The 26,131-nt window shown below is 43.0% G+C and overlaps 1 protein-coding gene across 1 annotated transcript in view; it reads right to left on the bottom strand.

Annotated features, from left to right (window-relative positions):
* The window catches only part of LOC121271597 (glutamate receptor ionotropic, NMDA 2B-like), a 668,674-nt gene that overhangs the window by 36,722 nt on the left and 605,821 nt on the right, over positions 1 to 26,131 (bottom strand). Inside the window, exons 10-11 of the mRNA XM_041177632.1 lie at positions 23,949 to 24,109; positions 21,082 to 21,269 (exon numbers count right to left, since the gene is read on the bottom strand). Coding sequence (XP_041033566.1) covers positions 21,082 to 21,269; positions 23,949 to 24,109 — 349 coding nt within the window. The remainder of the gene's footprint in view (positions 1 to 21,081; positions 21,270 to 23,948; positions 24,110 to 26,131) is intronic.

Below are 26,131 nucleotides of genomic sequence, written 5' to 3'. Positions count from 1 at the left end.
ATTCATTATTGATATCACACAATGTTAACACATTCATTACTGATATCACACAGCTTTAACATATTCAATACTGATATCTCAGTTTTAAAACTTTCAATAGTTATGTCTCACACAGTCAACATTTAACACTGATATTACACAGGTTTAGCATATTCAATACTCATACCATACAGTGTTAACACATTCAATCCTGATATCACAGTTTTCACACATTCAATACTGATATCACACAGTGATAACACATTGAATACAGACATCACACAGTGTTATCACATTCAGTACTGATATCTGACAGTGTTAACTCATTCAATATGGATATCACTCAATGTTAACACATGAAATACTGGTATCATACGTTGTTAATGCATCAATACTGATATCACACAGCTTGAGCACACTAAGTATTGATATTACACAGCATTAACAATTTAATACCGATATCACACAGATTTAACATATTCAATGCTTATATCACATAGTGTTAACATATTCAATACTCATATTGCAGCTTTAACACATTTAATACTGATATCACACAGCTTGAAAATGTTCAAGGTTGATATCACACAGTGATAAGACGTTCAGTACTCATGTTGCATTTTTAACACTTTCAATACTGATATCACACACTGTTAACACATTCAATACTGATATCACACAGTGTGAACACATTCAATACTGATATCACACAATGTTAACACATTCATTACTGGTATCACACAATGTTAACACATTCATTACTGGTATCACACAATGTTAACACATTCATTACTGGTATCACACAGCTTTAACACATTCAATACTGATATCTCACAGTGTTAACACATTCAATACCGATATCTCACAGCTTTAACACATTCAATACCGATATCTCACAGCTTTAACATATTCAATACCGATATCTCACAGCTTTAACACATTTAATACCGATATCTCACAGCTTTAACACATTCAATACCTATATTTCACAGCTTTAAAACTTTCAATACTTACATTTCACAGAGTCAACATTTAACACTGATATTACACAGGTTTAGCATATTCAATACTCATACCACACAGTGTTAACACATTCAATCCTGATATCACACAGCTTTAACACATTCAATACTGATATCGCACAGTGTTAACACATTCATTATGAACACTACAGTCTTGACACATTCAATACTGATATCACACAGTTTTGACAGGTTCCGTGCTGATACCACTCAGTATTAACACATTCAATACTGATACCACACAGTGTTAACATATTCAGTCCTGATATCACACAGCTTTAACACATTCAATATTGATATCTCACAGTGTTAACACATTCAATCCTGATATGACACATCTCTATCACACAATACTGATATCACACAGTGTTAACACATTCATTATGAACACTACAGTCTTGACACATTCAATACTGATATCACACAGTTTTGACAGGTTCTGTGCTGATACCACTCAGTATTAACACATTCAATACTGATACCACACAGTGTTAACATATTCAATCCTGATATCACACAGCTTTAACACATTCAATATTGATATCTCACAGTGTTAACACATTCAATCCTGATATGACACATCTCTGTCACACAATACTGATATCACACAGTGTTAACACATTCATTATGAACACTACAGTCTTGACATATTCAATACTGATACCACACAGTGTTAACACATTCAATACTTATATCACACAGCTTTAAGACAATCAATACTGGTATCACACAATGTTAACACATTTATGGGGAGGTGATGTAGTTGTGATATTGTTGCTGGGCTAGTAATCCAGAGACCCAGGTAATGCTCTGGGGACCCAGGTTTGAATCCCACCACAGCAGATGATGGAATTTGAATTCAATAAAAATCTAGAATTAAAAGTTTAATGGCCATGAAGCATTGTCGATTGTTGCCAAATACTAATGTCCTTTAGGGAAGGAAATCTGTTGTCCTTACCTGGTCTGGCCTACATGTGACCCCAGACCCACAGCAATGTGGTTGACTCTGAAATGGCCTAGCGAGTCAGTCGGTTGTAACAAACTGCTACAAAGTCACAAAAAAGGAATGAAACCGGACAGACCACCCGGCATTAACCTAGGCACCGGAAACAACATCAGCAATCTCAGCCCTGTCGACCCTGCAAAGTCCTCCTTACTAACATCTGGAGGCTAGTGCCAAAATTAGGAGAGCTGTCTCACAGACTAGTCAAGCAGCGGCCTGACTAGTCATCCTCACAGAATCTTACCTTCCAGATCATGTCCCAGACACCACCATCACCAACCCTGGGTATGTCCTGTCCCACCGGCAGGACAGGCCCAGCAGAGGTGGTGACACAGTGGTATATAGTTCAGAGGGTGTTGACCTTGGAGTCCTCAACATCGACTCTAGACCCCAAGAAGTTTCATGGCATCAGGTCAAACATGGGCAAGAAACCTCCTGCTGATTACCACGTACTGCCCTCCCTCAGCTGATGAATCAGTGCTCCTCCATGTTGAACATCACTTGGAGGAAGCACTGAGGGTGGCAAGGGCGCAGAATGTACTCTGGGTGGGGGACTTCAATGTCCATCACCAAGAGTGACTTGATAGCACCACTACTGACTGAGCTGGCCAAGTCTTAAATGATATAGCTGCTAGACTGGGTCTGCAGCAGGTGGTGAGGGAACCAACAAGAGAGAAAAACATACTTGACCTCATCCTCATCAACCTGTCTGCCGCAGATGCATCTGTCCATGACAGTATCGGTAGGAGTGACCAGCGCACAGTCATTGTGGAGACGAAGTCCTGACTTCACATTGAGGATACCCTCCATCGTGTTGTGTGGCACTACCACCGTGCTAAATGGGATAGAATTCAAACAGATCTAGCAACTCAAGACTGGGCATCCATGAGGCGCTGTGGGCCATCAGCAGCAGCAGCAGATATACTTGAACACAATCTGTAGCCTCTACCATTATCATCAAGCCAGGCATCAACCCTGGTTTCATGAAAAGTGCAGGAGGGCATGCCAGGAGCAGTGCCAGGCATATCTAAAAATGAGGTGTCAACCTGGTGAAGCTATAAGACAGGACTATTTGCGTGCCAAACAGCATTAAGCAGCAAGTGATAGACAGGGCTAAGTGATCCCACAACCAACAGATCATATCTAAGCTTTAAAGTGCTGTCAGATCCAGTCATGAATGCTGGTGGACAATTAAACAACTCACTGGAGGAGGAGATTCCACAAATATCCACAGAGATCCCATCCTCAATAATGGAGGAGCCCAGCACATCAGTGCAAAAGATAAGGCTGAAGCAGTTGCTACAATCTTCAGCCAGAAGTGCTGAGTGAATGATCCATCTTGGCCTCCTCTGGAGGTCCCCAGCATCACAGATGCCAGTCTTCAGCCAATTTGATTCACTCCACGTGATATCAAGAAACGGCTGAAGGCATTGGATATGGGCCCTGACAATATTCTAGCAATAGTACTGAAGACTTGTGCTTCAAAACTAGCCACGCCCATAGCCAAACTGTTCCAGTACAGCTACAACACTGGCATCTACCTGGCGACTCCTCAGCTACTGAAGCAGCCTATGTCCAAATGCAGCAAGACCTGGACAATATCCAGGCTTGGACTGACAAGTGGCAAGTAACATTCGTGCCACACAAGCGTCAGGCAATGATCATCTCCAACAAGAGAGAATATAACCAATGTTGACATTCAATGGCATTACCATCACTGAATCCCCCGCTATCAACATCCTGCGGGTTACCATTGACCAGAAACTGAACTGGATTAGCCACTGTGGCTACACAAGAAGGTCAGAGGCTAGGAATTGTCTGAAGAGTAACTCACCTCCTGACTCCCCAAAGCCTGTCCACCATCTACAAGGCACAAGTCAGGGGTGCAGTGGAATAATCCCCACTTGCCTGGACGAGTATATCTCCCACAACATACAAGAAGCTTGACACCATCCAGGACAAAGCAGCCTGCTTGATTGGCACCCCATCCACAAACATTCACTCCCTCCACCACCTGTGCACAATGGCAACAGTGTGTATCATCTACAAGATGCACTGCAGAAATTCACCAAGGCTCCTTTAACAGCACCTTCCAAACCCACGACTAATACCAACCAGAAAGACATAGGCAGCAGATACATGGGAACACCACCACCTGGAAGTTCTCCTCCAAGTCACTCACCATCCTGACTTGGAAATATATCGCCTTTCCTTCACTGTCACTGGGTCAAAATCCTGGAACTCCCTTCCTAACAGCACTGTCAGTGTACCTACACCACTTGGACTGCAGTGGTTCAAGTAGGCAGCTCACCACCACCTTCTCAAGGGTAATTAGGGATGGGTAATAAATTCTGGCCCAGCCAGTGAAGCCCACATCTCGTGAATGAATTTTTAAAAAAATGCTGGTATCAGTAATGTGTTGGTATCAATAACAGTATTAACACATTCAATACTGATACCACACAATGTTAACACATCAATGCTGATATCACATAGTGTTAACACATTGAAAGTTCATGTTGCAGCTTTAATACATTCAAAAACAGAAAATGCTGGAAAAACTCAGCAGGTCTAACAGCATCTGTGGAGAGGGAAACAGAGTTAAGGTTTCGAGTCCATATGACTCTTCTTCAGAGCTAAAGATAAGTAGAAGTGTGATGAAATTTATACTGTGTAAGTGCGGTGGAGCAGGTGAAGCTGGATAGAAGGCCAGCAATAGGTGGGGGCAAAGGAGAGATTGCCAAAGGTGTCATGGACAAAACGATAAAGGAGGTGTTAATGGTGGTGGTAAGGGCTAAAGGAGGTGCTGGTAGTGGCATTAAGGTCAGAAAGCAGAAAGTGATAACAGCAGGACAAGAGTAAGCACTCTGGAAAGAACAACATGAACAAGTGACAGATAGCTCTTGTGGGGGTGGGTGGGGGGGAAAGGACGGAGGTGGAAAAAAAGATTGAAAATAAGGTAAAAGGTGGGGATAAAACAATTAATAAAAATGAAAATAAATAAAAATAAATGTGTAAAAATAAAAATGGAAAATTGAAAATAAATATTGATAAAAGAGGGTAAGAAAGGGGTGAGGATGGAGGGGAGAGTTCATGGTCTGAAATTGTTGAACTCAATATTAAGTCCAGAAGTCTGTAAAGTGCCTAATCAGAGGATGAGGTGCTGTTCCTCCAGTTTGGGTTGAGCTTCACTGGAACAAACACAACTCCACATCTTTAGCACATTCAATATTGATATCTCACAGTGTTAACACATTCAATACTGATATCTCACAGTGTTAACATATTCAATACTGATATCTCGCAGTGTTAACATATTCAATACCTATATCTCACATCTTTAGCACATTCAGCACTGATATCTCACAGTGTTAACACATTCAATACTGATATCTCACAGTGTTAACATATTCAATACTTATATCTCACATCTTTAGCACATTCAATACTGATATTTCACAGTGTTAACACATTCAATACTGATATCTTACAGCTTTAACACATTCAATACTGATATATTACAGCTTTAACACATTCAATACTGATATCACAGTGTTAACAAGTTCAATTCTGATATCACACAGCATTAGCACATTCTTTATTGATTGAATTAACACATTTAGACCTGATTTCACAATTTTAACACATATATCCCTGATCAAACCAGATGGACACATTCACTGCTGACATCAAAGAATCTTTATTACTGATTGCACAAGCAGAATGACACTTGCTCTCTGGTCTCGACAGCTTTAACACATTCATTAATGATATCAGACTGTTAGCACATTAATTACTGATATCACAAACTATTAACATATCCTTTACTGATATCAATATTAAAATGTCCATAACGAATACCGTACAGTGTTAACAGATTCAATACTGATATCACATAACATTTGTGTATTCAGTACACAAACCAGAGTGTTAACACATTGAGTACTGATGTCACACAACATTAAATGTTCCTTACTGATATCACGCTGTGCGAACACATTCGATGCTGACATAACACAGTGTTAACACCTGTTTACTGATACTCAGATTGTTGACACATCCAATGCTGATATCAAACATTGTTAACACATTCAACAATGATACCACCCAGTGTGTACACAACCATTTCTGATCTCACACACCTTTAACACATTCAAAATTGATATTACACAGTATTAATACTTAATTAACAATATCATACAGGATTAATACATTCATTCCTGATATCACACAACATTAAAACACTCATCAGTGATATCACACTGTTAAGATGTTCATTATTTTTAATCACACAGTACTGATGTCAAACAGTGTTAACAGATGAATTGCTGTAATCATAGAGCCTTAGCATATTCATTGTTAACATTACACGCAATTATTACTGAAAGAACACAACACTATTACATTCTTTATTTCATGTTGGACAGCTTTACCATTTTAATTCCTATATCATCCAAGATTAACACTTTCCTTACTGATATCACACTGGTGTTGATACATGTGTCAAACAACATTAATACATTCATTGCTGATTTCATAGCATTAATACATTCATTCCTGATAACTCACATGATGTTACCACATTCACTTCTAATCTCACAGTGCTAACGTATTCAGTACTGATGTCAGAGTGTTAACCCATTCACTGCTAATATCATACAGTGTTAACGCTTCATTACTAATATCAGAGTGATCACGTTCACTGGCACAATTTTAATGCCTTCATTACTGATGTCACACAATATGAATGCATTCACTGCTGATACCACAAATTGGCAACACTTTGTTACTGATATCACACCACGTTGACGTTTCATTACTGGTATCATAGCTTTACTGATGTCACACCATGTTGGCACTTCACTGATATCAGATATTAATGCTTTGTCATATCAGCAAAATGGTAACACATTCATTATTGATCTCACACAGTGTTAACACATGCATTATTGATGTCAGAATATTAACAACATTAATTATGCAAATCACACATTAACTCATTCATTACCGATATCACAAAGCATCAACACATCTATTATTGGCACACTAGCGGACACTGGGAAGACATTCATTAGTGATATCATGCAGTGTTAACAGATTCATTACTGCAATCACAGAGCCTTAACAAATTCACTGTTGTTATCATACAGGTTTAACACATTTATTGCTGGAAGTATACAATGCTAGCATATGCATTACCTATTTGAGATGACATGAACACATTAATTACTGATATCAGACAGCTTTAGCACATGATATCACATAGTGTTGCAATGCTGATTTCTGATACCTGTACTACTATAGTGTTAACACCTTCATTTCCAGTGTCACACACCATTAACATATACAGCAATGATATTGCAAAGCATTCACACTTTATTAGTTATATCACGGCATTAACACATTCATTCCTGATATCAATCAACAATAATACATTCATTACTGGTATCTCACAGCCTGAGCACACTGACTACTTACATCTCACAGCAGCAACATGTTTTGTTATCCGACTAACACATTCATTACTGATGTAACACATTGAAATATCCTTTATGGATAACACGTTCATTACATATATCTTTCAGTATTAAACTATTCATAACTGATACTACAGTGTTAACAGAATTATTACTGATATCACATAGCATTTACATATTCAGTACAGGTATCAGAATGTTAACACATTGAGTACTGATATCGCACACTAAATTTTCATTACTGATATAACAATGTGAACACATTCATTATTGACATGAGTTAACACTTATTTACTGATATCACAGATAGTTAACACATTCAATGCTGATATCAAACAATGTTAACATATCCATTACTGATCTCACACAGCTTTAACACATTCATCTGAGATATCACACATTAACTCATTCATAATCGTTTGGTAGTACAGAACTTCTGTATTGCTGAAGAAAGAGACATGTCAAAACCTTTCGTTTTGCACTCTTCAGGACAAGGGAAAAACTGGTGCATTCTCCATGGCAACACCACCACCAATCAGAGTCCATTTGCCAACCAATCAGCACTCTCTTCTCATAGAGTATAAATCATTGTTTTCCCCTTATATTGATATTCTTGCGAAGTGTCCTGATGTGTGCAAGATGAAAAGCTTCAACATGTCTCTTTTTTCAGCAATAATTAACTCATTCATTATTGATGTCACACAGTCTTAAAACATTCATTACTGATATCACAATGTGTTTGGGCAAATGGAGTGCAGCTGACTAACTGAATGAACACTTGCACCAGGATTTTCCCCCTGTCAATTTGGGGGCGGGGCCTGCTCGCCGAGGGGAAAATGACGGGGGACGACATCGGGAGGAACCCCTGACATCATCCCGGTCCAATTTAAATCTTCAGGAAGGCGGGTGGACAGCGAAATCAGCTGTCCACCTGCCGACCTGTCAATGGCCAATTAAGGCCATGGACGGGCTAATTAACCTTGTTAAAGACTCTGCCCGTCCAAGCTTAAGGCTGGCGGGCAGGTCAGGAGCCTCACTGGGCTGCAGATTATTCACGAAACCTCATCCACTGGCGGGATGAAGTTTCACATCCGTTTTTTAAAAATTCAATAAACTTTGTGTGTTTCTTATTAACATGTCCCATCTCCTGTGACATTGTCACATGAGGGGGACATGTAAATAATTTTAATATTTCTCTATTTTTTGACTTTTCTTACCTGTCAGTAAACTCCCTGAGACAGGACTTTGCCTCAGGGAGCAGTGCACACTTTGACAGTTGGGGAATCCCTCCACCCCCCCTCACCCCCAGCACAGGAAGTGCATTGCGGTTCCTGTCGCGCAGGCCGTTGGGTGGGCCTTAATTGGCCCGCCCACTTAAAATGGCAGCAGGCCCCGTTTCAGTGGCGGAAGTCGGCTGTCCGCCTGCCGCCAAGCCGGTGGGGCCCGCTCGCCCATCGAGGGCTAAATTCTGCCCCTTGGAGTTTGGTGAAGTGGAGAAAGAGTTGTTAGTTTCCTCTTTCTATCTTTCCCACCCCATAAAAATTGGTTCTTGTTCTACCACAGGGAAGGGAGCTAACTGTTTGGCGAGTATCTGGTAAGTGGGTAAGTTCTATTTTATCCCTAAGGTTTAAAATAGTACACAATTTGGTGGTAAAAATGAAATATAGAAGAAAACAACGTAAATAAGTGATTAATATAATTAAGCAATTATTTAAGACACATTAAGGATGGCAGGTCAGGTGATGTGTCAAGGCTGTAGCATGTGGGAGCTCCTGGATAACATTGTGGTCCAAGGCAAACACGTCTGCAGTAAGTGTTCACAGCTCCAGGAACTTCAGCTCAGAGTCATTGAGCTGGAGGCTGAGCTGCAGACACTGCGACACATCAGGGAGGGGGAAAGTTACCTGGGTGCTTTATACCAGGAGGCAGTCACACCACTTAGGACAGGGTCTTCTGATTTGGTCAGTGACCAGGGACAGGAGGGTGTGACTGTGAGTGAGGCAGGTTAGGGGACCCAGAGGGCAGGACTGTGGGCCTCTGCAATTGTCCAACAGGTCTGAGGTTCTCTCAGCTTGTTTGGATGAGATTGGGGGCTGCAGGGTGGAGGAGAAAACTGATCATGGCACCGTTGTGCAGGAAACCATCCAAGCGGGGGGAGCAGAAAGGAATGTTGTGATAGTAGGGGACAGTATAGTGAGCAAGATTGACACTGTTCTCTGGAGCAAAGAGTGAGAGTCCAGACGGCTGTGTTGCCTGCCCAGCACCAGGGTTCGGGACATCTGCTCAGGGCTGGAGAGGAACTTGCAGTGGGAGGGGGCAGATCCAGTGGTTGTGGTCCATGTGGGTATCAACGACATAGGCAGGATGAGGAAGGAGGCTCTGCATAGTCAGTATGACGAGCTAGGCACCAAATTAAGAAGCAGAACCCCAAAGGTAATCATTTCTGGATTATTACCTGAGCCACATGCAAATTGGCACAGGACAAATAAGATTAGAGAAATGAATGTGTGGCTCAAAGGCTGGTGTGGGAGAAGTAGGTTCCGGTTTGTGGGGCACTGGCACCAGCATTGGGGAAAGTGGGATCTGTACTGTTGGAATGGTCTACACCTGAACCGTGCTGGGGCTGGTGTCCTCGTGAGCCACCTAACTAGGGAAGTAGAGAGGGAATAGTGGGGACAAGGGATCAAATTTGAGATAATGCGGTAAACCAAGTAGTAGAGACAAGGCAAGAGAGACAGGTATCAATATGGGAAATGATAAACAGACTTTGACAGGAAGAGACAGAGAGTACAAATCTAATAGTAAATCAGCAGATAAGGCTAGATACTACAAAAATAACAAAAGGACAAAACTAAAGGCTCTGTATCTAAATGGATGTAGCGTTTGAAACAAAACAGATGAACAAATAGAAATAAGTAAGTATGATCTGATAGCCATTACAGAGACATGGCTACAGGATGATATAGATTGGGGCCTGAATATTGAAGGGTATGTGGCATTTAGGAAGGGCAAGAAGTTAGGAAAAGGTGGAGGGGTATTTCTGTTAATTAATGGTGGTATTAGCATATTAGAGAAGGATGACCTAAGTTCAGGGAACCAGGATGTAGAAGCAGTTTGGGTTGAGATAAAGAATGATAAAGGCAAGAACTCACTTGTGGGAGTGCTGTAACTGCACAGTGGGACAAAGTGTAAAAGAGATAATGGGAGCTTGTCAGAAAGGTACAGCAATAATCATGGGGGATTTTAATCTACACATAGACTGGAACAATCAGATGGGCAAAGGTAGTGTAGATGAGGAGTTCATAGAATGTTTTTGGAGTAGTTTCTTAGGGCACCACATTCTGAGTTAATCAGAGAGCAGGCTATACTAGGCCTGGTATTGAGCAACGAGATAGGATTAATTGATAACCTCCTAATGAAGACACACCTAGGTAGCAGTGATCATGATATGATTGAATTTCACATTCATTTTGAGGAGGAAACGAATGCATCCAAGACTAGTATTTTAAACTTAAATAAGGACAATTATGAGGCATGAAAGAAGAGCTAGCTAAAGTGAACTGGCAAGTGAGGTTAAGGGAATATGTCAATAGAAGTTCAGTGGCACAAATTTAAAGGGACATTTCAGAATACGCAGAATATATACATTCCAACAAGAAAGAAAAATTCCAAGGGGAGGGTCAACCGTCCTTGATTAACTGAAAAAGTTAAAAGTAGTGTCAAACTTAAAGAAAAAGCATATAATTGTGCAAAGAGGGTGGCAGGTCAGAACATTGAAAAGAATATAAAGAACAGCAAAGAATGACAAAAAGATTAATAAGAAGGAAAAAATCAGAGTATGAGAGAAAGCTAGCTAATAATAAAAAAAATGGATAGTAGGAGTGTCTATAGATATCTAAATAAGAAAAGAGTTAACAAAGTGAGTGTTATATAGGAAGTACATCTGGGTAATTGATAATGAAAAGTAGAGAGATGGCGGATGAATTAAACAGGTATTTTGCTTTGGTCTTCACTACAGAGGACACAAGTAACATCTCGGAAATAGCTGTAAATCAGGAAATGGAAGGGAGGGAGAGCTCGGGAAAATTACAATCACCAGGGAAGTGGTATTGGGTAAATTGTTGGGGCTGCGGCTGACAAATCCCCAGGTCCAGATGGACTTCACCCTAAGGTCTTGAAAGAAGTGGTTAGTGATATCGTTGATGCATATGTTTTAATTTTCAAAAATTCCCTAGATTCAGGGAAGGTTCCATTAGATTGGAAAATAGCAAATGTAATTCTTTTATTCAAAAAGGGAGGGAGGCAGAAAACAGGAAAGTACAGGCCAGTTAGCCTAATATCAGTGAAAGGGAAAATGTTGGAAACAATTATTAAAGAAGGGCACTTAGAAAAATTCAAGGCAATCAGGAAGAATCAACATGGTTTTACAAAGGGGAAATCATGTTTAACCAATCTATTGGAGTTCTTTGAAGGAGTCACATGTGCTGTGGATAAAGGGGAACCAGTAGATGTTCTGTATTTAGATTTCCAGAAGGCATTTGCTAAGCTGCCACATCAAAGGTTATTGCAGAAAATAAAAGCTCATGGTGTTGGGGGTAACATATTGGCATGGATAGAAGATTGGCTAGCTAACAGGAAGCAGAGAGTTGGCATAAATGGATCTTTTTCTGGTTGGCAGGATGTCACAGCTGGTGCGCCACAGGGATCAATGCTGAGGCCTCAATGTTTTACAGTTTATATAAATGACTTGGACAAAGTACCAAAGAAATGGCTACTAAATTTGCTGATGACACAAAGATTGGTAGGAGAGTAAATTGTGATGAATATATAAGGAGGCTACAAAGTGATATAGATAGGTTAAATGAATGGGCAAAGATCTGGCAAATGGAGTAAAATGTGGGCAAATGTGAAATCATTCATTTTGGAAGGAAGAATAAAAAAGGTCATTATCTAAATAGTGAGGGATTTCAGAGCTCTGTGATTCAGAGGGATCTGGGTGTCCTAGTGCATGACTCACTACAGGTACAGCAGGTGGTTAGGAAAGTTATTAGAATGTTATCATTTATTGTGAGGGGAATCAATTACAAAAGTAGGGGGGTTATGCTTCAGTTGTACAGGGCACTGGTGAGACCACATCTGGAGTACAGTGTACAATATTGTCCCCTTATTTAAGGAAAGATGTAAATGCATTAAAAGCAGTTCAGAAAAGGTTTAACAGACTAATACCAGGAATGGGACGGGTTGTCTTACAAGAAAAGGCTGAACAGGTTAGGCTTGTACCCACTGGGATTTAGAAAAGTAAGAGGTGATTTAATTGAAAGCTTTACTAACCTAAGGGGTCTTGACAGTGTGGATATGGAGAGGGTGTTTCCTCTTATGGGAGGTTCGAGAACTAGGGGTCACTGTTTAAAAATAAGGGGTCGCTCATTTGAGACAGAGCTAAGGAGAATTTTTCTCTCAGAGTGCTGAGAGCCTTTGGAACTCTCTTCCTCAAAAGGCAGTGGAAGCAGAGTCTTTGAATATTTTTAAGGCAGAGGTAGACAGAATTTTGATTAACAGGGGGTGACAGGTTATCAGGAGTAGGTAGGAATGTGGGGTTGAGGTTATAATCAGATCAGCCATGATCTTTTTGAATGGCAGAGCAGGCTCGAGGGGCCGAGTGGCCTACTCTTGTTCTTTTTTTTATTCAGTCATGGGATGTGGGTGGGCCAGCATTTATTGTCCATCCTTAGTTGCCCCTGCTGCCTTCTTGAGCTACTGCAGTGCATATAGTGCAGGCACATCAACAGTGCTGCTAGTTCCAGGATTTCACCCAGCGACAGGGAAGGAACGGTGATATATTTCCAGGTCAGGATGGTGAGTGACTTGGAGGGGAACTTCCAGGTGCTGGTGTTCCCAATTATCTGGTGCCCTTGTCCTTCTAGATGGTAGCGGTCATGGGTTTGGAAGATGTTGTCTAAGGAGCCTTGGTGAATTCCTGCAGTGCATCTTGTAGATGGTACACACTGCTGCTACTGTGCTTCGGTGGTGGAGGGAGTGAATATTTATGGATGAGGTGCCAATCAAGCGGGCTGTGATGCTGGGGATTTCCAGAGGAGACCAAGGTGAATCATCTAATCGGCACCTTGTCCTCAAAGGTGTCAAGCTGTGTGGGAGCTGCACTCATCCAGGCAAGTGAGGAATATTCCATTACACTCCTGACTTGTGCCTTGTAGATGGTGGACAGGCTTTGGGGAGTAAGGAGATGAGTTATTTGTCATAAGATCCCTAGCCTCTGACCTTCTCTTGTAGCTAAAATATTTATATGGCTAGTCCAGTTCAGTTTCTGGTCAATGGTAACCCTTAGGATAGTGGGGTTTGAGTGACGATAATGCCATTGAACGTCAAGGGGCAATGGTTAGATTCTCTCTTGTTGGAGATGGTCATTGCCTGGCACTTGTGTGGCGCAAATGTTACTTGCCACTTGTCAGTCCAAGCCTGGATGTTGTCCAGATCTTGCTGCATTTGGACATGGACTGCTTCAGTACCTGAGGAGTCGCGTATGGAGCTGAACATTGTGCAATCATCAGCGAACCTCCCCACTTCTGACCTTATGATGGAAGGAAGGTCATTGATGAAGCAGCTGAAGATGGTTGGGCCTAGGACACTACCCTGAGGAACTCCTGCAGTGATGTCCTGGAGCTGAGATGACTGACATCCAGCAACCCCAACCATCTTCCTTTGTGCTCGGTATGACTCCAACTAGCAGAGAGTTTTCGCCCTGATTCCCATTGACTTCAATTTTGCTAGGGCTCTTGATGCTACACTTTGTTAAGTGCTGCCTTGATGTCAAGGGCAGTCACTCTCACCTCACCTCAGGAATTCAGCTCTTTTGTCCATGTTTGAACCAAGGCTGTAATGAAGTCAAGAGCTGAGTGGCCTTGGCAGAACCCAAAATGGGCGTCAGTGAGCAGGTTATTGCTGAGCAAGTGCCGCTTTATTGCTGGAATACTGTCAGAGCCCATAGCCTTTGCACTATCTAGTGCCTTCAACTGTTTCTTGTTGTCACATGGAGTGAATTGAATTGGCTGAAGACTGACACCTGTGATGCTGGGGACCTCTGGAGGAGGCCGAAATGGATCATCCACCTGGCACTTCTGGCTGTAGATTGTCGGGCTCCTAATTCGTTTGTTCGCATGTTAATATGTGATATCAAACTTATTTTTATTCTTTCATGGGTTATGGCCATCACTGGCAGGGTCAATATTTGTTACCCATCCCTAATTGCCCTGCCTTCTTGAACCTTCACAGTCCATCTAGTGAAGATACACCTACAGTGCTGTTAGGTGGGAGTTCCAAGAATTTGATCCAGTGATAGTGGAGGAACAGCAATATAGTTCCAAGTCAGCAAGGTATGTGGCTTGGAGGGGAGCTTGCAGGTAGCTGCGTTTCCATTTGTCTGTTTGTCTTGTCCTTCTCGGTGATAGAAGTCATGGGTTTGGAAGGCGCTGTCGAAGAAGCCTTAGAGAGCTGCTGTAGTGCCATCTAGTATATAGTGCATATTGCTGCCACAGTGCATCAATTGTGGAGGGAGCGATTGTTTAAGTTGGTGGATGGGGTGCCAGACAAGTGGACTGCTTTGTCCTTATTGGGCTGGCACTCATCCATCAGACTCTTGACGTGTGCCTTGTGGACAGGCTTTGGGGAGTCAGGAGGTGAGTTTCTTGCCTCAGAATTCCCAGCCTCTGAGCCGATGATTATTTATATGGCTAGTCCAGTTCAGTTTCTGGTCAATGGTAATCACAAATGTTGATGTTGGGGGATTCAGCGATGGCAATGCCATTGAGTGTTGGGGGAGATGGTTAAATTCTCTCTTGCTGGAGATGGTCATTGACTGGCACTTGTGTGGCACTAACCTTACTGGCCGCTTATCAGCCCAAGCTTGTTGTCCAGATCTTGCTGCATATGGACACTGACTGCTTCAGTTTCTGAGGTATTGCGAATGGTGCTGAATATTGTGTAATTATCAACACAGTTGGTCCCTTAGAAAGTAAGACTGGGGAATTAATAATGGAAAACAAGGATATGGCGAAAGCATTTAATAGGTTTTGTGTGTCTGCCTTCACTGTAGAAGACACAAAAAACATCCCAAATATACTTGAAAATAAAGAGGTAAAAGAGGAGGAACTTAAAGAAATCACAATCACTGGGGAAAAGATAGTGAAAACTATTCAGGCTAAAGGCTGACAATAAGACCAGATGGCCTTCATCCCAGGGTCTTAAAAGAAGTGGCTGCAGAAATAGTAGATGCATTGGTTATGATCTCCCAAAATTCTCTAGATTCTGGAGCATCCCAGCAGATTGGAAAATCGTAGATGTAACACTTCTATTTAAGAAAAGAGGGAGATAGAAAGCAGGAATCTATAGGCCAGTCAGCCTAACATCTGTCATAGGGAAAATGCTAGAATCCATTGTTAAGGAGGTGATAGCAGGATTTTTAGAAATTTATAACACAATCAGGCGGCATCAACATGTGAAAGGGAAACAGTGTTTGACTAATTTATTAGAGTTCTTTGAGGAAGCAACAAGCAAGATGGATAAAAGGGGAACCTGTACACGTGATGCATTTGAATCCCCAAAAGGCATTTGATATGGTACTATATCAAAAGTTAGTACACAAAATAAGAGCTCATGGTGTTGGGTGGACTGGGGGTTAGTAGGGGCTAACCTATTAAAGCATTTCTAAACTCCAATGGGTATAGGCCCAACCTGGTCAACCTTTCCTCATGAAGCTCACCCCTTCATCCCAAAAATCAATCAAATAAAACTTCTCTGGGCTGCTACTAATGCAATTATATCCATTCTTAAGTAAGGAGACCAAAACTGTACACAGTACTCCAGTTGTGGCCTCATTAAGGCCACGTACAGCTGGAGCAACACTTCCCTGCTCCTAATTCTTATGTTCTTGTGGTCTTATGAACATCCCCACTTTTGATCTTCTGATGGAAGGAACGTCATTGATGAAGCAGCTGAAGATGGTTTGTCCTAGGACACTACCCTGAAGAATGCCTGCAGTGATATCTTGGGACTGAGATCATTGAGCTCAAACAACCACAGCCATCTCCCTTTATGCTGGGCATGACTACAACCAGTGGAGAGTTTTCCCCCTGACTCCCATTGACTCCAGCTTTACTAGAGCTCCTGGATACCACACTCAGTCAAATGCCGCCTTGATGTCAAAGGCAGTAACTCTCATCGCTCCTCTTGGGGTCAGTTCTTATGTCCACGTTTGAAGTCAGCCACCGAGAAATGGAGCATCAGTGAGCAGGTTATTGCTGTGTAATTGACGCTTGATAGCACTGTTGACGATACCATCCATCACTTTGATGGTAACGAAGAAGAGGGGTGGGGTGGCAAATGGCCGGATTGGATTTGATCTGCTTTTCGATGGCAGGACACACTTGAGCAATTTTCTACATTGTCAGGTGGATGCTATAGCTGTACTGGAGCAGCTTGGCTAGGGGTGCGGCTAGTTCTGGAGCAGAGGTCTTCAGTACTATTGCCAGGATGTGGTCAGGGCCCATAGCCTTTGCTGTATCCAGTGCCTTCAGTCGTTACTTGATGACATGTGGAGTGAAACGAATTGGCTGAAGGCTGGCATCTTTGATGCTGGGGACCTCCGGAGGAGGTTAAGATGGATCATCCACTCAGCACTCTGGCTGAAGATAGTTGCAAATGCTTCAGCCTTGTCTTTTGCCCCTTCATTGAGGATGGGGACACTTGTAGAGTCTCCTCGTTTGGTTAGTTGTTTAATTGTCTTCCATTATTCATGACTGGGTATGGCAGGACTGAAGAGATTTGATCTCTATTGACATTCTGTTGTCGTGGAAACTTAATATATTCATGTTGATATTACATGGGTTGAATATATTTATTACTGGAAGCACACAGCACTATCACATCCATTTCTGATATCACGTAGCACTAACACCTTAATTAATGACATCAGACCGTGCTAACGACCGGAATTTTCTAGACCCCCGCCAGCAGTGGGTCCCCACCCCGAGTGGGGCTGGTGAGCCATTGACATCTCCATTCACATCGGTGGGACCGGAAGGTTCTGCTGGCATGAGGGGCTGGAAAATCCTGGCCAACAATTCTATTTCTGATATCACATAGCATTGTCACCTTCATCACCAATATCACAGTGCTAATATGTTCACTACAGACATTACACAGTGTTAAAACGTTCATTACTGAATCATAGAACTGAGTTGATTACTGATTTGAGGGTGTTAACACGTTAATTACTGATACCCCACATTATAACATTCATCACTGATATCACACACTGCATTAGCAGATTCGTCACAGTGTGCAACCAAGGTCACTTTCCCACAAGAAAGCATGTCATTAGGGGGAGTTGTGTCCTGACCTGTAATTTTTACATCAAAAAATTATTGGCTGCCTTGAACCTAAATGGCCCAAAAATCCTCTTTCTACTCACCACTTTCTCTACTTAATGCCTGCTTGTTGCTTCCTGCCACCACCCTTCTCACTCCCTTCCACTCTCCACTTCCCTCTCCCGACTCTCTCGTTCTCTTTTTTCCAATCTCCACCACTCTCGCCACCTCATTCACTCCATCCTGCTTGTTGTCCCTTCCCCAACCCCCTCATTGCTTCCCCCCTTCTCACCTTCCCTCTCCTGAGCTCTCGCTCATTGTGGCACTTGCAGATGGTGGTGTTCCCATGTGTCTGCTGCCCTTGTCCTTCTAAGTGGTAGAGGTCACGGGTTTGGAAGGTGCTGGCAAAGGAGCCTTGGTGAGTTGCTGCAGTGCATCTTGTAGATTGTACACACTGCTGCCATTATGCATCAACATGGGAGGGAATGAATGTTTAAGGTGATGGATGGGGTGCCAATCAGGCTGGCTGCATTGCTCTGGATACTATTGAGTTTCTTGACTGTTGTTGGAGCCACACTTATCCAGGCAAGTGCAGAGTATTCCATTACACTCCTGACTTGAGCTTTGTAGATGGTTGTCAGACTTTGAAGAGCCAGGAGGTGAGTTACTCGCCACAGGATTTCCAGGCTCTGATCTGGTCTTGTAGCTACAGTATTTATATGGCTGGTCTAGTTCAATTTCTGGTCAATGGTGACCCCTGGGATGCTGCTGACATCATAAGTGCTTAAATTTGAATTTCTTTTTACATTTCGAGTTGCTTCATTTGCAACTGAATCCTGGCTAACTCAACCTGTGTCTTATTTGGATTACATTTTCCTTCCTCAAGGTTCAAACACTGAGCCAACACCTCAACTATTTCTGACTTCTTAGCACCTAGTTTTAAGTCTATTTGCAACTTTTCTGTTGTCTTCAAATTAACCTTTGCAAATTGTTGCAAAGTGCTCAACGACAAGTCCGCTCTTTTGAGGAAAGCTTCAGTAATATATGTAGCCATTTTAACGTTTCAGCAAAAGTCACTGCAAAATTTTGTTCATTTAAGCTCTAGGCAAATCCAGTGCACTATCTTAGTCTGTGTATTTGAAATCCTCCATAGTCCCCCAATTTGTTACAATTCCCTTCAAGACCAATAACTTTTAAAACTTCCAATTGATAAATGAAAGGATGACACCACTGGATTTCACATTTTAAGGCTTTTACTGTAACAATCAGAACTAAAAGCACCACAGACTAAACACTATTGTAGGCAACTCATACGTTAAATTATAGAACAGAACATTCCCCTTTAGTTTTAACACAGCCGAAAAATGAACTTCAGAAGTATACTTTACACTGCCCCTTAAGTAATCATTCGATTTTTCTAGAGCCAATCCAAAGTGATTCTTAGCTCTTCTGTTAGATTTACTTCTGTTCCTTTCCTTTTCCAGCCTGGAAACTTTTAACCCCAGAACTGTTTTTTTTTATGATGAGCGATTTTCCTGGTGATTCTCCCTCTAGTGCAAGCTAGACAAATCTTCCAGTCTCGTTTCAAATCCTCCTGACTTTGGTCTTCTCAACTGGAATGAAAAGTCCCAGCCCCATTCCTGCACGACGAACCACAGAAACTTTCTGCCTCTAGCTACTCCCTCTCTCCCAGATCCTGGCAGACTGCCTGTGCCTGTGAGTATCAGGAATATCTTAGAAATCCTTCCCCTCTCAAAGCCCACCTCCATGGCAACGTGAATCACATAGACCCTGTATCCAGGTAGAAATACTGATTAGGTCTCCATGAGACCTCAGCTCTCCTTTATCTTGGAATGAACAGGTTAAACCATAACTGTTTACAACCCGACATTCTCAACAGCTTCCTGGGACTTTGGAGACTAGCAGCCTAACCACTGTAAACACAAGTGCTGCTGCCATTGTTTCCAGTTGTGAACACCTTATACTGTCTTTCCAGCAGAGAACCTGGGTCTCCCTTTAATCTGTGACAGTCACGTAACCCAAGCTTGTCGTTAGGCAGACTTCAGAATGGATCACATGACCCCTTTCATTTTTCCATCTTCCTAAATTGTGTTATTCCTATGCTGTGATATATCAGTGATGGATATGCCAACAATGTGAGACATCAGTAATGAAACTGATAAAACTGTGTGATATTAATAATAAGTGTAATGATACAGTTTGATATCATGAATGCGCTTTAATGAAAGTAGTAAGTGACATCAATAATGGCAGTAAACAGTCCCTAAATATAACAATCTCACTTTTGTACCAACATATCCATTAATGATCTCATGGAGTGTTAACACATTCAATACTGAGATTATGCAGTGTTAACACATACATTACCAATATCATACAATGTTAACATATTCACTACAGATAAGCCACATTGCTAACACATTCATTACAGAGAATGCAGCATCAACAGGTTCTGATATCATGCCATGTCAAAATGTTCATTATTGATATCACTTACTACTTTCATTAAAACGCATTCATTACATCAAACTGTATTATTACACTTATTACTAATATCACACAGTTTTATCAATTACATTGCTGATGTCTCACATTGTTAACATATTCATCACTGATATCACAGCATTAACACATTAACTGCTGACATCACAAAGCATCAGTAAACTACTTAAAGCTATCAACAATACATGCATTACTGACATCGCACAGCATTAACACATTCATCAGTGTATCCCACGTCATTAACATATCCATTGCTGATATCACACATTAACACCTTCAGCACTGGTATCACACAGTGATGATACATGCATTATTGATGTCACACAGTGTTACATATTCATCATTGATACCTCACACTAAGATATTCGGTAATGATCTCGCACACCATTCGCACATTCATCATTGATATCACTCAGTGTAAACACATTCATCACGGATATCATTCCATGCTAACACATTCATTAGGGGTGATAACGCATATTTACTGATATCGCAAGAACTGCCAACCAGAATAGGGGTAGAGAGTGCACCCTAGGCTCCATTGGTAAAGACCTCTGATCTAACCCAGTTTCTCACCTCCCATTCTCCACATCAACTGCATTGCTGCCTCACTCAATCTCATTCTGCTCGCCGCAGATCCTTAGCCTGGTCGTTACACAGATGATAGGTTGGCAACAGGTTAAATTCTCTCTTACCGTCCCCAAATAACTGCAGGATGGCAAGGTCCACAGGGCGTTTCCAGCCGCTGCTCTTCTGGATGGCGATTCCATAGCCAGTGGTTGCGAATACCTTGCCACTGCCGATCGTCACGAGTTTGCAGCCCTCGTCTCTCCCAGCCATGTAGTTCAGCACAGCTGCATCATAAATAAAAGCATCCAATTTCCTGCAGGGTGAAGGACAGGGGTCAGAGTTCAAGCTCCTGTTGACCATAACCACCCTGAACATCAGAAAGAAAGAGATTCTGCGATTTTTAACTGGACCTCTCCCCAGGGAGATCACGAAGCCCTCCAGCAGGGGATGAGTTTGTGGTGTGACCAAAAACAGCGCACCCTCTGCGCACAGCAGCATCCCACAAATGGCAAGGAGGCAAACGATCAGTTTCAGCCACTTCTGGTGGTGCTTGTGGAGGGAGCAACGTTGGCCAAGACACCAGAAGAGCCCCTTCACTGCCTCAGGGTCTTAGCCTCGCAGCAAGAAGTGATACCTCAGTTTGAAGCCTGCCCCGAAGGATAGCGCCACTGACAGTGCAGCCTAGATTAGGGCATATTCAAAATGGGAACCAAAACAAAAATAGCTGGAAAAACTCAGCAGGTCTGACAGCATCTGCAGGGAGGAGCACAGTTGGCATCAGCTGTATCCCTCTCCGCAGACGCTGTCAGACCTGCTGAGTTTTTCCAGCTATTTTTGTTTTTGTTTCAGGTTTCCAGCATCCGCAGTATTTTATATTCAAAATGGGGCCTACAAGGAGCTCCCTCTGGCTTCCTGAGGTCAGGTTTCTGTGGTTTTTTTTTTACTTATGAACACATCGGATGGGATTTCCAGGTCCTGTCGAGAGTCAGTGGCTGGGCCACCGGGTCTCCTGTGGTGGGTCCCACCACAATGGGGCCAGAAAATCCCAGTCACTGTTCCTGCTGTGGTGGACGGATAAAACATGTTTGCTGCAGCCAATAACACTGGGTTTCCTTCGGCAAGACCTTTGAGGAGGTTCAGATAGTCAGAAATAAAAACAGAAAGTGCTGGGGAACCTCAGCAGCAGCTGTGGAGAGGGAAACAGAGCCGGCGTTTCGAGTCCAACATGAGTCGCAACTGGGTTCCGAAGAAGAGTCACATTGGCCTGGAAACGTTAGCTCTGTTTATCTCTCCACAGGCGCTGCCAGACTGGCTGAGTCCTTCCAGCTCTCTCTGATTTTATTTCAGGTCTCCAGCACCTTCAGGGTTGTGCCTCTGCTTCAGATAGTCAGAGCCTCCTGGAGTCAGAGCCAACAGGTGGATGTGACCCCTGTGTACTAATATATAAGGTCAGGGTGGGGAGGGGGAAGAGGGGGCGGAGGGGAAGGGGGAGGGGGGGGAAAAGGGGGAGGGGGAGGAGGGGGAGAGGGGAGGGGAAGGGAGAGGGGGAGGGGGGGAGGGAGGGGGAGGAGGGGGAGGGGGAGGGGGGGAGGGGGGGAGGGGGGAGGGGGAGGAGGGAAGGAAGCCCCTTCATAGAAAAGATTGAAAACCATCAACTATGTGTTCAAGTCCTGAAGTGAGGCCTACACTCTCGATCTTCTTGACAAGGCCAAAGGGTTCCTCATCAAGTCAAACCTACACTGTGGGGCATGATGCGCAGACAGGGACACAGCTAGTAATAGCTATGGTAGCATAGTAGCTATGTTACTAGCCTGGTAATCCAGGATCCTGGACTACAATCTGGAGGTGTGACTTTGAATCCCACCATACCAGTTGGGGAATTTAAGTTCAGTTAAATAAAACGTTGCTAGTCAGTAAAGGTGACCATGAAGCTATGGTGAAAACCCAACTGGTTTCACTCATGCCCTTTACAGAAGGAAAGCTGTCATCCTTACTTGGTCTGTACTATACATGCCTTTGAAATGGCCTAGAAAACCACTGCTAACCACCACTGCCGCAAGGGCAATTAGGGATAAGCAATAAATGCCAGTGGTGCCCACATTCCTCAAATGAATGAAAAGAAGCATATTTTGTATAAGGTGCGCATGGCTCTTTAAAACTCAACTTCCAATCCATACCTGCAAGGCTCTTGGCCATGTTGTTCAGCTTGTACACATTACAGGTTTCAGTCACTCCTCTTATTTCTAATTGTTTTCAGCGATACCTGGGCTTAAAGGGTTAAATTACGAGGCCCAGTTGCATAAACATGGCTGGTAATTCCCCTGTGTTTGGAAGGGGTCAACTAATCAAGGTGTTTAAAATGATAAAGGGGCTCGATAGGGAGAAACTATTTCCTCTGCTAGGGCAAAGTGGGTATAGAACCAGAGAAAAGTTAAGGCACAGAAAGAGACCAATCAGCCCATCATGTCTGCACCGGCTGAAAAAGAAAGGTATAACCTTAAAATTAGTGCTAAACCATTGAAGTTATGGACTCAAATCTCTGAAGTGGGGCTTGAACCCATGACCCCATAGACTCAGTTTCCTGGAGCTCACACTAAATTGATCATTATAGCTCTTCTCTCTGACATCAAGGACAAGCCTTGCTGCTGTTGGACTGCCTCTCAGGTCTGGATAGAAGAACTGGATTAAAATCTGTACCCAAGTGATCATAATGCCGCCTTTAACTGTCCATTTGTGAGAACACTTTAACTGCAAACAGAACAAGCAGCACAAACAGAAAATTAAATTCCAGTTGGTTGGAAAAGCCTGTTATATTTATCCAACCAGCTTAGGATTTGCCTGTGGGATAAGAGTAGCACACAAAGGAACTGACAGCATTGTAATGAAGACACTCTTCCCAGGACAAAGCTCAGCACATGTCGGAGTGGCTTGTGATGTAGCACTGACCCCACTGAAAAGTCCCATCAGGAATTCAATTGCACAGGATTCTTACCCTGCCTTCAGGCTTATTAATGCATCCAGCACCGACTTCTGGTTGTACTTAGTCATGTAGCTGTGCATTTCAAAGTAATTGTTCCGGATGTTTCTCTCTGTGCTTCCATTGGGAACGGTCCCAAACCGGAAAGGAGGAGAAAAATCATTTGGTCTTTGAAACTGCGGAGAGAAAAAGGCAAACTGACAATGGCCGAGAGTCAGGTATATTCGTTAAACACACACACGCACACAGGTTACATCAGTGTATGGTCATGTGATTGGATTCATAATTCAGAGGCCTGGACGAATATTCTACCCGCACTGTTTAAATAAGAAACCGGTATCTTTAAGTGTAACCATGAGGCTGGTAAATTGTCACAAAAGTCCAATTCATTTACTCATATATTTCAGCTTCTATCTGTAATTGGTCTGCCCTATAGGTGGCTCCAGTCCCACACTGGCATGGTTGGCTCTTAACTGCTTCCTGAAATGACCTGAAAAGCCAGAGAAGTGAAATAAAAAGAGGGACTGCTGGAAAAACTCAGCGGGTCTGGCAACCTCTGTGGAGAGAGAAACCGGGTTCACGGGCTGAATCTTCGGCTCAGCGAGCGGGGGTGGGGCCTACTCGCCGAGGCCTAAACTAACACGGGGTGACATTGGGCGTCTGTCCTGATGTCACCGTGCGTCATTTGGGTTTTCAGTTTGGCTGCACGCCTGCCAAACTGTCAAAGGTCTGTTAAGGCCATTAATTAACTAATTGGCCCTATTGAGAAAGCTGCCTGTTCAACCTTAAGGTTGTGGTGGTGGTGGTGGTGGTGGTGGTGGTGGGTGGGGGGGGGGTGCAGCAGGCGAAGAGCCCAGGTGGCCTTCGAATTTTTCATGGAACCTCATCCACGGGCGGGATGAGATTTCATGAAGGGCTTATAAATCAAATAAATGTCTTTGTTAAAGTTCATTGACATGTCCCAGCTCATGTGGCACTGTCACATGAGGGGACATGTCTTAAATTTTTTTTTTCTTTATTGAAGTTTTTAAAACTTAAAACTTATCTCCCTGAGGCAGCTCCATGCGTGAGGAAGATTTCTGCGCTCTTTCGTGTGCAAGCACTCCTGACTCAGGGACCCCCTCCACGCCCACACAGCGTTTCCAGGTGCACGTCACTCTGGGCCGGCCTTAATTGGTCCGCCCATGTAAAATGGTGGCCCGGGCCCAATTGGGGGCGCCGACTGGGTCCACGCCTGCCCATGCCCATGCCCATCACCCCCCCCCCCCAACAGAGGGAAAATTCTCTCCAATGTTTTGAGCCCAATATGACCCTTCTGTCCAATAACGTGTATTATAGTAGCATCTTTAACATCACAAAACGTCCTAAGGCACTTCACAAGAGCATTATTCAACAAAGTTTTACACCTAAAATATTAGGGCCAATTACCAAAAGCTTGGTCAAAGAGGTGGGTTTGAAGAAGCCTCTTAAAAGGAGGAATGAGAGGAAGAGAGGCATAGAGGTTTAAGGAGGGAATTCCAGAGCTTAGGGTCCAGGTAGCTAAAGGCATGGCCACCAATGTTGGAGCAACTAAAGTCTGGATGCGCAAGATCTCAAAACAGGAGCATAATAAATATCTTGGGAAGTTGGAGGAGATCAGAGAGATAAGGACGGGTGACGCCCAGGAGCGACTCGAAAACAAGCATGCAAATTTTAAAATTGAGGAGTTTCTTCAGCAAAAACCATTAGTTCAGTGAGCAAAGAATAACAAAGCTGCAGCAGTTCACAAAGAAGGCCCACCTCCACCTTCTCAGGGAAACTAGGGATGTGCGTCGAATGCCAGCCTTGCCAGGAAGACAGAATGCCAGCAGAAGAAATAAAATAAGCACTTGGGAAGGAATCTGAACTTAACCCATCTGTCAAAGTTACTGGAGAGTAATACGGAGCCTGGTGTAAAACCAGCGTTCCACCCAATCCCATCAGTTTCTAACACTGCAAGTTCAGTTGCAATTATTCCCGTGGTGCCTCCCCCACTCACTCTTGTGTTTCACTCACAAAGGCACACAGCCAGCCAGCCCATTGCCCAATCTCTGATAGTTCCTGTCCACGTTCCTTATCTCTGCTTCTTTATTCTTTCATGAGATGTGAGTGTCACTGGCGAGGCCAGCATTTGTTGCCCATCCCGAATTGCTCTTGAATTGAGTAGCTTGCTCGGCCAT

Source organism: Carcharodon carcharias, chromosome 31 (assembly GCF_017639515.1).
Source record: "Carcharodon carcharias isolate sCarCar2 chromosome 31, sCarCar2.pri, whole genome shotgun sequence".
In the NCBI taxonomy this organism is placed as follows: Eukaryota; Metazoa; Chordata; class Chondrichthyes; order Lamniformes; family Lamnidae; genus Carcharodon; species Carcharodon carcharias.
The sequence above is the reverse complement of the archived record's forward strand: the minus strand, read 5'-3'. Positions and strand labels throughout refer to the sequence as shown.